General features: G+C 39.3%; 1 protein-coding gene across 2 annotated transcripts in view; it reads right to left on the bottom strand.

Annotated features, from left to right (window-relative positions):
- The window catches only part of ZNF292 (zinc finger protein 292), a 71,279-nt gene that overhangs the window by 34,486 nt on the left and 19,340 nt on the right, over positions 1 to 17,453 (bottom strand). For both annotated transcript variants that reach the window (XM_032771868.1, XM_075063830.1), the window contains exons 2-4: positions 3,195 to 3,349; positions 2,575 to 2,653; positions 923 to 1,058 (exon numbers count right to left, since the gene is read on the bottom strand). In XM_032771868.1, the coding sequence (XP_032627759.1) occupies positions 923 to 1,058; positions 2,575 to 2,653; positions 3,195 to 3,349 (370 nt within the window). The remainder of the gene's footprint in view (positions 1 to 922; positions 1,059 to 2,574; positions 2,654 to 3,194; positions 3,350 to 17,453) is intronic.

Genomic DNA, 17,453 nt, shown 5'->3' with positions numbered 1-17,453 from the left:
GGAGAGAGAGAGTCAGAGAGAACATGCAAACAATACAAACACTACGTGTTATTAGCAGGTGTATCACGGGAACAAAATACGAATTCCTGCCACAAAGTATGTTTAATTTTAAAGAGACCACGTGAATTCATCAGTGGATGTTTCCAATGTTATACCTGTCATTTAACATTTAAAAGATGAAAATCATCATAAAATTCATTTTTCAATAAATCTGATTCACAGTGCTACCTATAACATAGTTGTAACCTATTACTGTACCAATAAATGTGAAATCCAAAACTCTATCTAATGGCGCTACAGCGCATATTTACAGGTAACAGAAGTTGAGTTTCTCTCTCCCGGTGTCTGAACTTCAAAAAAGGAAAAAACTTTACTGCATAACCATAGCTAAAATAGGTATTGAAGAAGCAGCCAGAAAAATCCATTCACCTTAAACCTGCTCAGGGTTCTCAAATGCCATACTAATGTTTACTTTTTTTTTTTTTTTTTTAATAAATAATATATTTGTATTTCAAATAGAGTCCTAGTTCTCAGGAAAGATTCAAATCACTGCAATCACTTAAATCTGTAGTCCGTTAGTAGTGGTTTCTTAAATGTGGTTTTTTAAGCGAGGTAATGGTTTCAGTTTTCTATTAAACATATGGCAGTAAAAAATTATAGTTGTGTCTTTGATTTACTTACATATGGATAATTTATTTAAGTACATCCAGCTTGGCCACCTGAGTACCTACTTTTACCCTATCAGAAAAAAGCCTGGTTATAAAGCCCACACAACGGACTTTATAAAGGAAATGGCAAAAGATCTTCAATACCGCAACACTATATACAAAGCAGTAATGTTGTAGCACTATTTGTATATGTTAAGAAAGTGAATTCATTAAATTGGAGAGGCTTATTTTTTCTTATGCCATTGTAAATTTACCTTTATCCTCATCCAGTGGTTCCTGGGAAAGAATACTGCACAGCACTGGATTCTTCCACACACCCTTCTCTTGAGTAAGTGTAGCTAAAAAATGTAATTCACAGCTACCGTTCTCCATCAACTTTTCATGAGCCACCTAAAGAAAAGTGTTACATATTTCACGACGATGGCAATGACAAATGACGGAAAACCATATGCACTCAGACTTTTTTTTTAAACTTCAGAGGAAAACTTCAAAAGTAAAACTTGTCCCTTTTTGTAAAACATCAATTCTAAAAGACTTAATACAGTAAGTAATTTCTAAACCCTATATATAGACTATTTAAAGTTTCAGTTTAAGTACAGTAAGTGTTATAATGTCCACCTTGTACATTAGTATAATTTTAATAGGCTTCAAAATAGAATTTTTTTTTTGTATTGGGATTCTAGCACTACTATACCTATTGAACAACTGGGATGCGGTCTTTAAAATAATCAAGATTATCATCATTCCACCACGAAGTAACCTTTTTGAATAACAAAATACTCTTAAATTCACTGGTAAAAATACATATTGACAGATGACAGTCTTTTGTAATATCGTTAAATAGTTACAAAAATTCAATTAGAAAAGGCTAGTGTGACAGATCCAAACCAGTGGGGTACAGGAGTCTGGCAGACGGCAAATATACAGGTCACTGGATGAGTAGTTTTCTTTTTCCTGAGTGACCAGAGCAGGGGCTGCACTAGAGTAATCAGGAACCTGCTAGAACCAATTAAGGCAGACAGGCTGATTAGAACACCTGCAGCCAATCAAGGCAGGCTAATCAGGGCACCTGGGTTTAAAAAGGAGCTAAAAAAAAAAAGAGCTCACTATCCAGGTCAGGAGCGAGGGGGGGGGGAGGGCTCAAAGAGGAGATGGCAGTGCAAGTGGAGGGAGCTGGGAGCAAGAAGGCGCAAGAAGCTGAGAGAGAGAGAGGGTGTGCTGCTGGAGGACTAAGGAGAACAAGCATTATCAGACACCAGGAGGAAGGCCCTGTGGTCAGGATAAAGAAGGTATTTGGAGGAGGCCATGGGGAAGTAGCCCAGGGAGTTGTAGCTGTCATGCAGCTGTTACAGGAGGCACTATAGACAGCTGCAATCCACAGGGCCCTAGCCTGGAACTCGGAGTAGAAGGTGGGCCCGGGTTCCCCCCAAATCTCCCAACTCCTGATCAGACACAGGTGAAGTTGACCCAGACTGTGGGGAAGATCACTGAGGTGAGCAAATCTGCCAAATAAGCACAGGACTCACCAAGGTAGAGGAGGAACTTTGTCACACTAGCTATTTCAGCAGGTCACAGAACACTGGGCTTATTAAGAGGAACACACATCCTTCTTTGAGCATCCCTTAAAGTATTTCTCAACAGATGGGACTAGAGGTTCATTTTGTTTTCACCCTAACAAACTCTGTCTACAAAACTGGCATATCAACTATTTCATATGATGTGATCGACAACTTAATTACCTAATAGCACAAATAACTTCCAGCTGAATGATTTTCTCCCACAGGAAACAAGCATAGAGTTAATTTTAATTCATGTGACTCAATGTTCCCCAGGTTCCTAAACTGTTTTTTAAAAGCTGGTGATCCCATCTTTTCTCACTATTTTTCTTTATATAAGAAAAACTTACCTGTACAAAGGCTTGAAACTCTTCCCATTGATTTTCTGGTAATTCAAGAGGCAGACAAAGTAAAAGTTCAACACAGCTTCTGAAAGTCAAATACGATTATTAATTCACATGGCTTTGAGACTGCATTAAAAAAACCACTACACCCAACTTGTCTTTCAAGTGTCTAACAAAGAGCCATTATCTATTATTCTGCTTAAAATCCACAAAAATATAGTTTATTAAATCTACATCAAAATAAAAAGGGGCATCTATTCAAGGGTGTAGGTGCTTTGGCAGAAATTATAGCAAATAACTATTGTAGAACATCAAACGCCCCACCTAAACACAAATCAGATTTCCCTCAGAAGTCCAACCAGTCCAGATAAATAGATGTACCTTGCAGTGTGCCCTGGAGGTCAACAGACTCTGCCTATTTCAAACTAAGAATGGGTGCTTCTGTCAATCACAGCTGAGAGAGAGTAGCAGTGGGAGAGAAGCAGTCTCCCAACTAGCAAGGTCCCAAGTCCTATGGATCAAACCCAACTCTTAAATTCAGGCCAGAAATGATCAGGTAGCCAGTGCAAATGGCTTAAAAATAAGTTATCTACACACAGTATCCAAATCATTGAAAATATACTCACAGTGCTAAGCGTTCAAGCACAAAGGCTACTTTTTCACACTCAGAGGTAAGGTAAGGTCGTGCTTTCACGTAGCTTCGGATTGCCACTGTGTACACCTGCAACAACGGCAAGGGATCTTCCGAGGTCTTCCACTTTTCTGCATATTCTAGGAGTGTCTGTTTAAAAGGCAGGACATAAAGTGATCACAAAATATATTCAACAATAGTGATTCCCAGATTTATACCTTCTTCCTCCTTAACTAGTCCATCTGTATGTTCTTGGCATGATAAGGTACGTTCCAATTAAATAATGCTTTCTTTAGGCCTTCAGCAAGAGGATTTTATGAAAACTTATTTGGAACTCAAAATTATGCTTATCTGAAGAAATAAAAATTGATTCGACTTTGACCTTCTCCTTCTCCTCAATCCATATACTACAGCTTAGCAACATTTTAAAACTTGACTATTCAAGGCCAACATTTTTAAATGTACATGTCTAAAGCTAAACAACAAATCCAGAATAGGGAATGTATATGGGCAGCCAGATTTTTTCGGGGTGCAAAACTATGGGTTTGGAAGTTCACTTATTCAGAAGCCTAGATGGGGTAGGTATCTAAGGCAACTAAGTCTGGAAATTTTAGCCATTTCCTTACTTTCCATACCCTGAGGGAACTGTTTCTCAGGAATCTGCATCCTCTCTTCTGCCTATTTACCTGTGCCATTTAACAGAAACACTGTCTGTCCTAGAAGGAAAGCTGACTTGACAACATGGATTCTAAAGATATAATGCATGAATCCCATGACATTAGCCAACCAGGATTTAAATTCACTTCCTATTTGACACAGGAATACTTACAATATGTTCTAAACAGGATCTATTGAAGTGATGGCCACCCAAGTCTGACGAGAGGGTGAAACAACAGAAGAGGCATAACTGCCCCTTTCATATCAGTTAGGATTTGTGGCCTCTGCGATTCTACAGCTGCAGCATTTGGCATTTTCCCAAGACGCTACGGAATTCAGAATTTTTGTAGCTGAATTTGTCATTTTGCTGCAGCCAGGCACTCAAACTTTTGTTTTATAATTCTGTATCCTGCCAAGATCTGCTTAGAGAGCCACAGGCAGCTGTAGCTTTCCACAGAAGGCAGAAAATCATTGGATTACAATGCACTGTTACCTCTGGGCATCGAACCTGTGCAATGGCTCTGGAAAAAATAATATATGATCCTGTAATTAAAGATTGCATCATAATGCATTTGCACAAGGGGACCATTATGATTTCATGTGCAATTGAAAATCTGGCTTTCCTAACTTCCATGTGCCTGACTTTATAACCGAAACAACATTTTAATAGAGTATTTTTATTAAATACAATTGTAATGACTTCCCTATCATGGACCATCAACAGGGTTTGAAACCTGAGCCTTTTAGCACTGCAAACACACAGACTGCTACCACTTGAACTACAGGACTAACCACATTAGCTAGCAGCAAAAGAAGGCTGTTATTCCAGAAAGCAGATGGGTTGCTAGCACCATGTGCTGGTTCCACAGAATGGTTGCGGAGAGGAGGAGCTCCTATCCCACATGGCCCCCTACAGGTGCAAAAATAGGCTGCTGGGGGGGACGGGGGGGTCTGTGCTGAATCTGGGGGGTTTATGGGTGGAACCAGATTCGTGTATCTCTTCCCAACCCCCAGAAACGGAGTAGCTCCTGCCTCATCTGGTGCCCACTGGAGACTGGAGGTTGTGGTAGGAAACTGGGCTCTAAGTTCAGGGGGAACCAAGCTTGGATCTGTCTTAACCCTATACTGTTACAAATGCTCTGGCAGCTTTCTAGGTGTTCTCAGTGTTGAAGCTGCTGCTTTGGGAGCTGTGCAGCATTAGCCAAGCCTAAGTGCACCATCTGATTTGGGCAAGCTGCTAGAAGTTTCCTGACACATACGTGATTTATTTACTTTTTAACATTCTCCAACTAAACTAAACCTCAATGGAATTTCATGTGACAAAGGTACTTCTATGGCATCAGAGGATTCGCCCTGCAGAATATCAAAGGTCTGTTGTACGCAATTGATAAGAGTTTCTCAAACAAAAGTACACAAAAATTCTTATTATGGAAAATGCAGGCAGCTAAAACATAGAGGCTGCTACCATCTCCCTCTATAATTAAAGGATTCAGAAGAAAGCTTGAAAAATTTTAGCACACGGATTTTTATTTTAAAGGTTATTTACATGTGATTTAATGGCTCGCTATATCCACTGAGTGTTTCTGAGATGGCAAAAGCTTAACAGCAATTACCGTTTGAACATTTAAAAAGTTGTCTATTCAATCAAACATTTGTAATGAAACCACCAGAATTTCATTAACATTAGATTCACAGACTTTAATGCCAGAAGAGACTGTTGTGATTGTCTAGTCCAGGGTTCTCCACAAGGTTATTACATGGGGGGCTCACGAGCTGTCAACCTCCACCCCAAACCCTGCTTTGCTGCCAGCATTTATAATAGTGGTAAATATATTAAAAAAGTGTCTTTTGTATATGTCTGTTGGGGTGGGGGTTCGCACTCAGGGGCTTGCTATGTGAAAGGGGTCACCAGTACAAAAGTTTGAGAACTACTGGTCTAGTCTGACCTGTAAACACAGGCTATGAGAGACTTCTCCGAATTAATGCCTGCTTCAAGTCCACTAACTGTGCTTGTATCTTGATTCAAAGTTTCTCCTCCACAAACACTAGTAAATTCTTTTAACGATAACTTACTCTGTTAAAATATTGCACCTTATTTGTAGTCAATTTGTCTAGCTTCTACCTCCAGCAACTGGTTCTTGTTATGGGTGTACTAGACTGAACAGTCCGCTATATTAGATTTCTGTTCCCCAAGGAGGTACTTCTAGACTATGATCAAGCCATCTCTTAACCTTCTCTTGGATAAGCTAAACAGACTCTGGGAAATCAGTCTCTCATTATAAGGTGCGTTTTCCAACCTATTAGTCATTCTTCTAGCTCTTTGAACGTTCTCCAATTTTTCAACATGCTTCTTGAACTATAGACACCAGAACTGGACACAATATTCCAGTAGTAGTAGCACCAGTACCAAAAAAGAGGTAATATAACCACTCTGCTCCTACTCAGTATTTCCCTGTTTTTATATATATATCCAAGAATTGCATTGGCCATTTTGGTTACAGTGTTGCATTGGAAGCTCTTTGTCAGTGGATTATTCACCAAGACCCACAAGTCTTCTTCAGCATCACTTCTCAGGATAGAATCCCCGTTCCTGTCCTTACACATTTGACTTTACTGAAGCAGAGTTTGCCAGTGCCAATCTTATCAATCAGTCCAGATTGCTCTGCATCTGTGACTTGTTCTCTACCCTACTTACTATTGTACCTATCTTTGTGTCATCCGAGAACTTTATCTTTAATGATTTTGTGTTTTTCCAAGTCAAATGATAAAAATATTGGATAGCACAAGGGCAAAACCCTGTCCCCGGGGGACCCCATTAGAAACTCAGCCACTCAACAATGATTCTGTATTTATAATTACATTCCGAGAAACTATAATTTAACCAATTCTGAATCTATTTAATGTGCTATGTTGATTTTGTATCGTTCTAGTTTATCGATTAAAGTGTCATGCAAGAACAAGTCAAACCCCTTATAGAAATCTCAATATTACATTAAACATCAACTATGTAGTCTCACTAAAACAGGGTATAAACTGGACACTAGGAAGTTTAGACTCGAAATTAGACGAAGGTTTCTAACCATTAAAGGAGTGAAGCTCTGGAACAGCCTTCCAAGGGGAGTAGTGGGGGCAAAAGACATATCTGACTTTAAGACTAAGCTTGATAAGTTTATGGAAGGGATAGTATGATGGGATAGCCTAATTGTGGCAAATAATTTTGGCAATTGATCTTTGATTATCAGCAGGTAAGTATGCCCAGTGGGCTGTGATGGGATGTTATATGGGATGGGATCGGAGTTACTGCAGAGATTCTTTCCCGAGTGCTGGCTGGTGAGTCTTGCCCACATGCTCAGGGTTTAGCTGATCGCCATATTTGGGGTCGGGAAGGAATTTTCCTCCGGAGCAGACTAGCAGAGGCCCTGGAGGTTTTTCGCCTTCCTCTGCAGCGTGGGGCATGGGTCACTTGCTGGAGGATTCTCTGCAGCTTGAGGTCTTCAAACCACAATTTGAAGACTTCAATAATTCAGACATAGGTTAGGGGTTTGTTATAGAAGTGGATGGGTAGGATTCTGTGGCCTGTTTTGTGCAGGTCAGACTAGATGATCATAATGGCCCCTTTTGACCTTAAAGTCTATGAGATCAAATTAGTTTGATAAGACTTATTTCTATAAACCCATGTTAACTGGCATTAATTCTATTACCCTCCTTTAATTCTTTACCAGTCAGGTCTCGTATCAGCCATTCCATTATTTTGCTCAGGATTAAAGTCAGGCCGACAGGCGTATAATTATCCAGGTCATCCCATTTACCATTTTAAAAATACTGGCACAATATTAGCTCTCTTCCAGTGCTCTGGAACTTCTCCCATGTTTCAGGACATATTGAAAATCAACATTACTAGCCACAAGACCTCCGAGGTCAGCTCTTTTAGAACTCCTAGATGCAAGTGACGTGGACTGGATATTTAAAAATGTCTATCACCACCCTTAGTTCTGTTGGTGTGGGGAATATATCATCATAATTATATGATAGGAAAACCTCATCTGCTTCCTCCCCCTGCACACAGAAAAGAAATAATTAATGAACACTTCTGCTTTTTCAGCATTATTGTTAACAATTCTACAATGCCCGTACAGCAATGGGCCAATTCCATTGTTTGTATAAAAAAATGAAAGGAATACTTTTAAAAACTCCTTTTTATTGTCTTCAACTCCGCTGGTCACAGATTTCCCTTTTAGTCCTTTACCAATTTTTCTTACCAATTTTCTATGCTTCCTAGCATCTAACCTATACTATCAATTTCCCTTTTTCCTATTTGTTTTATATTTACACACACACAAACTTATCTCCCCTTCACACCATGCTGTTATTTTAAACCAGTGCAGCCTTTTTTTTCTCTTTACTGGCTTTTTGGGCATCTAGTAAAATGTTCTTAAAGAGCTCCTAATTATCATTTGCGATTTACTGCTTAAATTCTCTCTCTCAGCTCATAATCATTTAGTGCTTTTAAAGCACCAAGTAAGTATATTACTGTTTTGACTTTATTTCACTTGCAAATAAATTTAATCTAACCTGATTTTTAGTTCATGAGATCAGTTAGTCTATTTGTCAATGTTTGGTCTGAAATAGACTTCCTCATAGTGGATGATGGAGATATGAAAGAGTCAACTGCCATTTCTAGAAATTCCAAGGATATTTGTGTACTTGCAGCATGAAACCTCCAGTATATACATCATTCAGACTGAAGTTCTCCATTATAACAGATAGTTTTCCTACGCATAAAGATAGATGTTCAGGGAGCTGTCCATCCTGATGTATAGCGTGTTTTAGTGATACAAAGCAGACATCATCTAGTACCTCATGTTATGTGCAGAACATTAATCCATAAGAATACAAGATCATTTTCTTCTGAGTTATCAGTGACTCAGAAAAAAAGCAATGCCATTTTTGATAGAATGTCACTCCACCTCCCCTTTTTCCTACTCGATCTTTCCTAAATAAGTTATAACCAGTGATTTTTAACATTCCCATCGTCACATCTATACTATAAACTGCAGTGTCTTTTTTTTCTTTTTTTAAAAGGTGATGGGAATAATTGCACTGAAATTTGTTACCTTGGCTATTTCAAGTGTAGCATAAAATGGGCCTAGAACAATTTAATGGTTTGAAGCATTTGCGTGAACAGGGCTAAACTATGCCTCTTAACCTAGAGCCCTACCATGCTAGGGGACCTAAACTGTTAAGAACGGTTCGAGCTAGAACAGTGTTTTAAATGTAGGTTCCCTAACACTGGCAATAAAGACCTGTAAAGACTAAGTCTTAGCGTTCTTCCACACTTTATTTAAAAGGGAATGAAAAATGTAATTTCTACTCTGCCTGCAGTAGTAGAGATTCATTGCTCCAGGATGTGGCATTTCCCCACTAGAAGAGTGAAACTGAATTGAATTGTATCTTCCACTCTACTGCTGCTATTTTGGAGAGCTGTACTGTTGTGGAAGCGCTATTGGACACAGTATGATAGGCACAACAAGAGAAGTGGAGAGTAAAAAAGCAGAAGGGAAGAGAGAAAGGCTAACTAAGCAGGAGGGAGGAGCCAGGCAAGATGATACAATTGTAATTAACATCCATTTGGGGGTCTGAATTTAGTCTTTGGATAGTTTTATGACCAACATGGCTATGCCTACTTATGAAACTTCATGGATAAAGTTACTCATACAGCGTAGTTGACATTTAAATCTAGACCTATATTTATCCTGGACCTTTAATTTGAATTAGTTTTTCAAAACAGTATTTTATAGACCTAATTCACCCCTTCCTCGCTCCCCCTTTAAGATCTAATTCATCAAGTGAAAACACACAAATGAAAAAATGATAGATTCAAAAACTGAGAAATGTCAAGACTAACGTTTATTTTTATTCAAATTAAAAAAAACATGAAGTTTCAACTGAGTGTTTTACAATATTATGTTGGAAAATGTGTGTGTGAGGGGGAAAACAGGCATTATTGAAAATGCCTGCATATCTTTTGAGTAAAAAAAACCTAACTGTATTGACAATGATATATTATCACTGATTAATAAAACAAGCACAAACTGGGGTTGTGGAATTAAATTTCAGATGCTATACAGAGGTTTAGTAGAAGTTGATCAACCTAGCTCCCTTTTCTTGGTACAAAATGGAAACAAGAATAAAAATGTTATTCATCAATAAACTGAGGTCAGGTATAAACTACAGATCTATATCGGTATAACTTTGTCACTCGGTGTGAAAAATCCACACCCAAGCCACATGGGTTATGTTGACATAACCTTCCCACGTAGACTGCGATATGTCACCAGGAGAGCATCTCCCATTGACAAAATTCATCTCCCTGAGAGGTGCTAGCTCTTTTGATGTGAGAAACTATCCCATTGACTTGGGGCTTGTCTACACTACCCACTGGATCGGCAGGCAGCGATTGATCCAGCGGGGGCTGATATATCGCTGGGCGCTCTCCTGTCGACTCTGGTACTCCACCAGAAGAAGAGTAAGCAGAGTCAACAGGAGAGCATCAGCTGTCAATTTACCTCAGCAAAGACATCGTGGTAAGGAGGTCTAAGTATGCCCACTTCAGCTACGCTAGTCACGTAGCTGAAGTTGTGTATCTTAGATAGACCTCACGAGGTAGTATAGACAAGCCCTTAGTAGCGTCTTCATTAAAGTGCTACAATGGTACAGCTTTGCTGCTGTAGCACTGTACATGAAGACAAGCCCTAAGTTTCCCTAATTCTCAAAATAAGTATGAGAGAAAAATGTAGATCTGGTAAATTCACTGTGGTTTGCTCAGTGATGCACACCTCTCTCTTCTCCCTCACCCACTGTGAAACTATCATTACGTTTACCAACCTGCTAAAAGTGTCCAGCATTATTTATGTCTAGTACTGCCCAAGTTAACACACTGCAATGCTTTCCATGCATCAGTCTCAAGCTATCAAAAACTGCATGCCAAATATATTAGCAATATTTCTTTGACCTTACAGCCACACTTTTGAAATCTAGATATGCTTGGTAAAGCCCGTCTAAATGACTGATGTCTACCTTGCATGTATGACAATGAAGAGATGAGCTTTTGTTTCCACCCATCAAGTCTCATGCAGATACCCTCCTTTCCCTAAGAAGGATAGGCTTTTCACCAGCCAACGTATCATGGTCAGAGCACAGGTACAATCAATTCTGCTGAATGTGGGATTAAACAGCATTTTATTTCAGCTATACTACTTGTGAAAGGAAAAATACTAGGATACAGCAAGTAGATTTATGTTGTGTAACTAACTGACAAGTGTTGCATATATGAACTTAACTACGGAAAATGTATCTTTAAACAGATATTCCTGAACATTCTCTGCATTTATCCACTGCAGGCTTTGAGTAAATCAGAATGTTTACATGAAGGCTTGAAGGGATACACAAGATCAATTGTAGGATGCATAGCTGGAAGAGGATTAGGCTCATGAGATCTGTAGCTCTTTTCCACTTTCAAAATTGTTTATCAGAAAGCACAGAATACAGATCAACATTATTTGCTCAAAATTACAGTGCTGCAGTAGTGAAGTTGTAGTTAAGGTCAAAAGCACCGTTCCATACTAAAACCCTCTTTTCAGTTATTTTCCCCCTTCCCTTCCTTTGGGGCTGGAATTTCTTATGCTTTGCCTCAGTCCAGAAGATGTGAAGATGTTTGTTGGCTGCAAAAACAAAACAGATTAATTTGGCCACTTGAGTTAATAAACTATAAAGAAACGACAAACATGTATTATACTTTAATAGTTAATGACTTTTGTGAATTCAGACGAAACAAAACCGTTTTGTAACTATAAACGTGGTATATATGTTATATTTAAGAAACATAATCACTATACTTTTCAGATGTGAAAATCAGAAACTGGACTGAATACGGAATATCTAATTTTCTGCAACAATTCAAGCAGAGATCCTCCATATCCATCAGCCTTCCCCCACTCCCCACTTTTGTACACTGAAATCAGATTACCAAGTGCCAAACTGGGAAGGCGTATCTAATGGATCCTGCAGAGTAGTCCTGGGTCCAGTGCCGTTCAATAATTTAATTAATGACTTGGATAATAGAGTGGAGGATATGCATATAAAATTTGCAGATGACATCAAGCTGGGAGGATTGCTAGCACTCTGAAGGACAGGATTAGATCCTAAACAACCCTGGCAAATTGGAGAATTGGGCTGAGTTGAACAAGATGAAATTCAATAAACAAAAGTGCAAAGTACTTCACTTTAGTTAGGAGGCGGAAAAAAAAAAATCAAATGTACAACTACAAAATGGGGAGTAACTGGCTAGAAAGCAGTACCGCTGAAAAGAACCTAGGGGTTATAGTGGATCACAAATTGAGTCAATGTTGATAAACGCAAAGTAATGTAAGTTGGAAAACATAATCCCAACTATACATATAAAATGATAGGGTCTAAATTAGCTGTTACCACTCAAAGCGATCTTGGAGTTATTGTGTATAGTTCTCTGAAAACATCCACTCAATGTGCAGAGGCAGTCAAAAAAGCAAAATAGAATGTTGGGACTCATTAAGAAAGGGATAGATAATAAGACAGTAAATATTATATTGCCTTTATATAAATCCATGATACACCCACATCCTGAATACTGGGGCGACCACATCTGCACGCATCTCAAAAATAATATTATAAAAAAAGATATTGGAATCGGAAAATGTTCCGAAAAAATTATTAGGGGTACGGAATGGCTTCCATATAAAGAGAGATTAATAAGACTGGGACTATTCAGCATGGAAAAGAAACAACTATGGATGGATAAGATTGGGATCTATAAAATAACTGGTGTGGGGCAAGTAAATAAGGAAGTGTTATGAGAAGGAATACATAACACAAGAATTAGGGTCACCAAATGAAAATAGGCAGCAGGTCTGAAACAAACAAAAGGAAGTATTTTTTTCCACACAATCACAGTCTGTCCAAGAAACTGTTTGCCAGAGGATGTTGTGAAGGCCAAGACTGTAACAAGTTTCAAAAAAGAACTAGATACTTTCATGGAGGATAGAGGTCCATCAATGGCTATTAGCCAGGATGAGGGGGGATGGTGTCCCTAGCCTACGTTTGCCAGAAGCTAGGAATGAGCAACAGGGATGGATCACTTGAGATTACCTGTTCTATTCATTCCCTGTGGGGCACCTGGCATTAACCACTGTCAGAAGACAAGCCCACGAAAGCTTATGCTTAAATAAATTTGTTAGTCTCTAAGGTGTCACAAGTACTCCTCCTGTTCTTTTTTGTGGATACAGACTAACAAGGCTGTTACTCTGAAACCTGTCAGAACACAGGATACTGGGCTAGATGGACTTTTGGTCTGACCCAGTATGATTGGCTCTTATGTTCTAAGTCTTGTAATGCACTCTAATCTTTATATTGCAAATCTTTTGGATAATAATACTGAAGGAAGAGTCAATTACAACAGACAAGACCAGTGACGCTAAAGGAGATAACTAATGTCTATTTAAAATCCCAAACTTAAAGCTTAAGTCTGTTATTCAGTAACACAAAAAAGAGTTAGTGGTAAATTTGAGCTCTCCACTTATTTTTATTTCAGTTAGTTTCCTCCTCTTCCATGGGTCTTTCACAAAGCAAAAGAGGAAAGAAAACATTTTCAAGACAAGAACGCAGTCATAAAAGTCACAAATTGGCAGGGGACATGTAGTACCTGAAAGAATATTTAGCTCACGCTTAAACATTGTCCAGATTTCAAACTATGACTCTAAGGCTTTAAAAACTCCTTGCTAGTACAGTAGTTCTTAAGAAAACTACACCTCACCCACCCACCTGTGCTTGGAAATTTAAGGTTAAGGTTGTATTTTCTTTACTTAATATTTCTGTATCTATTATACACTTAAGAAAAATAGGAAGTATAGAATTGAACAATTAAGGTCACCCCACAAATCATAACTATGTTCTGATGCATTCCCAAACTCTCACAACATCTACCTGCCTCTTATCTGTGTTTAAGATAGTTATGTTTTTATCAGGACTCTAAGAAGTTGTCAGTCTCTGGCTAAATTCACTTTATTTGCCTTTATTGCCTGTGGAGTCAAGTAACTATAGGAAACAGGTATTTGGTTATAATTTTTCCACACGCACGTGATTTTTCATCACCCTTTGCTGCTGTGTAAAAGCTACTATTTTTGATTCAGTTCTTAAGAGGGTCATACACATATATCTACTAATAGTATGCAGGGCCGCATTAAGATAAGGCATTACATGACTGTGCCAAGATCACCAGGTCTTAAGTCACATAACTTTGGAAACTCAGCTTCCATTTAAAAAGTGTCTATCCCTCATGGTTGCAAAGTAAAACCCAAAACCATGATCCACATCTAAATGATGCAGTGGTGTCTGCTATAGTAGATAGCCTAGAAACAATAGTTTCAACTACCTCATGCAGCTAAGTATTAAATTCCAAGCCCCACTGCTCCAGGAGGCACCACCTACCCTACCCCAAGAAGGGGACTCTGGATGTAGCAGATAGGGAAGGAATGCAGCGGGGACAGCCCATCGTCTCAGACAGATAACATCCTGGCTTCTGGGGTAAATACTGTGCTTGTTCCTCCTCTGCCCCCACCACCAGCCCTACCTCTCTAGGTGGGAGAACGCTCCTGCTTGCTCCCATTTGGGGGTGGAGGGGAAGACATGACAGACACCATGCCACCATTCATGAGTGGAGAAAGCAGCCCTATGTTACTGCCCCTGCTTCTTTGCCACCTCTACATTAGGGACAAGGCCATGATACAGGGGCAGAGGTGGAGACAGAGCCTGATGTCATAATGTGTATGGGGCTTGACAGTGGTTAGGCTGTCGAGATCACTGCCTATCATGCTGAGCAACACTGTCTCATTGTTTCACTGTACTCCTCCATCTCTATTTATCTGTTGTGTCTTTTCTTAGATTGCAAACTTTCAGGATTAGAGACAGTTTTTTTTGTTCTGTGTAGCACCTATGCACAATAGTGTCTTAGTCCATGACTAGGGCTCCTAGGGATTACAGTGGCACAAATAATAATACACCTTAATCCAGCTTCATACCATCAGAGCACTTTGACAATTTAAACCCCATATACTTTGGAAAATTATCCAAAATGTCTGTCCTAACTGTGATCGCTTGTTAAAGAGATTTTAAAGTCATCTTCCACTTCCACAGCCTGTCCATGACATTGAAGGAGTTTTCTGTAGCAGAGTAACAGGAGGTAATTCAAGTACGATAGTAATGTAAAACAAAAGCCTGGATGCACTGATCAAAAACATCCTACACATATGGTGGTATAGAAAAGGTGTATAATTACCAATTTTGGTACAAAGACACTTTGCACCACCAAATCACTATGAAAGAACAGTTGCTTCTGATTTTAGTAATGAAAGGACTAGCTGCATCCACATTTTCAAGGTAAAGGGCTTTTTTTCTCCTTGGGTCTGAATACAAATTTTTAAGCTCTCCATTTGGACTTCCTGTTCTACTTGTGTTTTCTTCCTATTTTGTCTTTATAAAGTCCTTAAATGTTAAATGGAGGAACAGGCACAGAACTTTTCTAGACTTTGAAATGGAAGTACTTATGCCCTCAATTCTTATCCTTCACTATATTCTTCTATCTGTCCCACAAGTATTTCTAATACAGAAATAGTTTATCACAGTTTAAATAAATGGAGAAGGAACAGGCTATCCAGTCTCTTCTCCTCCTCTTTGTCCAGGTTACACAGTTCCTCTTCTTCTGGTAATGAAATAACTCTTTGTTTTTGATTTTTTTAGTACGTGATTTTTCTGGTGTGTTTCCAGTTAGGAAGCTGAAGAAGATACTGATAGAGGCTTCTCTTTTGATTTATACCATCCTGTTGAGCGGTGACAGCTTTGGAGAATGATTCCTCCTCTCCTTGGTGAAGGATGAGTCTGCATAAAAGCTCTGATTTGGAATTCAAAATTATCTCCCCTCCTCCACCCTCACTTTGTTTCAAGTTTATGGAACTGGTTAGCCTTTTACACTTATTGGTTGGAATTCAGAGAGGTGGCTTTTAGCTTTATTTATATTTTCCTTGTCGGCTTTTTTATTTTTCCAATTTTTGTTCTTTACCATCTCTCAACACACAAACAAATGTGAATACTCATTAAGGAATAATGCCTTCAAAAACTTGAAACAATTTTAATTCATACTGTTACAAATTATTGAAAACTACATACTGGCTATGCAGAAAAAACAATTTATCTTCTTCAACATGCACTGTGTGCATCTCCAAAGCTGTCTGTATTTAATACAGTTCTGGAGATCGGCACTTGATGTTTGTTCCAAAACAGTAACAAAAATGAATTATTGTCCATACATATTACATTTACAGCTATTTCTGAATCAAAACTTAGATTGGCTGATGAAAACCAGAAACAGTTTCATGCATCCTAAAATTAATCCTCTCTCTTCCCCTTCGTTTCTTTTTCCAAGGGTCTGCTGAGATGTCACTTTCTCTTCACTCCCACTCTCCTCTAAGGCAGTGGTCCCCAAACTGTGGGGCATGTGCCACTCTAGGGATATGTGGCAGGACCTGGGCCAGCCTCTGCCCGGGAGACAGGGAGGGTGCAGTACCTAACCTTGCTCCACTCCCAGGCCCTGGACACCGGCCCCGGCTCTTGTTCCATGATGGTAAGGGGGGGAAGCGTCAGAAAAAGTTTGGGGACCACTGCTCTAATGTCTTGGTTTCCGATTCCCTTCTCTAGCTAAGGAAAACAGGCTGCTGCTTCTCCTCCCAGAGACCATGTGTGTACTGCCTCAACTCCTCCTCCAGGCACTTAACTCTGCAGCGTTACCATTGCATCACTAGACCAAAAAACATTTATACTCTCTTTTCTGTATATCTGCTCCCTCAGTATTTCTATACTCTCCATACAATCTTGTATTGCTACTGCTGCCCTAGCAAACTGAAATATATCAAAAAATGTAACTTTCACCCTACTTCTTCTGGGGCAGTAGTTCTCAATCAGGGGAGTACGCAGAGATCTTCTGGGGATACTCAACTCATTTAGATGAGTGTTTCTCAATCTGGGGGTTGGGTCTCCCACGGAGGTTGGGAGACGGGTTTAGGTGGTGACAACCGGAGGGCTGGCATTAGGACGTAGTAAGCATGGCAACTGCCTGGGCCCTATGCCACAAGGGTTCCCCGTGACGCTAAGGGACATGCTTCAGTCCTGGGTGGTAAAGCTTGGGCTTCAGACAAAGTTCACAAGTGAAAAACAGGCTCAAGTATCACACTGAAATGTAAGCACAATATATTCCAATCGATTTTATAATTATATGGCAAAAACGAGAAAGCAATTTTTCAGTAATAATGTGCTGTGACACTTTTGTATTTTTATGTTTGATTTTCTAAGAAAGTAGTTTTTAAGTGAGATGAAACTGCAGGTATGCGAGACAAATCAGACTACTGAAAGAGGTACAGTAGTCTGGAAAGGCTGAGAACCACTGTTCTAGGGAAGCGACAGGTGGAACTGGTCCATAATTGATTATTTTCAAAAGTGCAGGACCTAGAGAATG

Source organism: Chelonoidis abingdonii, chromosome 3 (assembly GCF_003597395.2).
Source record: "Chelonoidis abingdonii isolate Lonesome George chromosome 3, CheloAbing_2.0, whole genome shotgun sequence".
In the NCBI taxonomy this organism is placed as follows: domain Eukaryota; kingdom Metazoa; phylum Chordata; order Testudines; family Testudinidae; genus Chelonoidis; species Chelonoidis abingdonii.
This window is presented reverse-complemented; position numbering and strand designations above follow the sequence as displayed.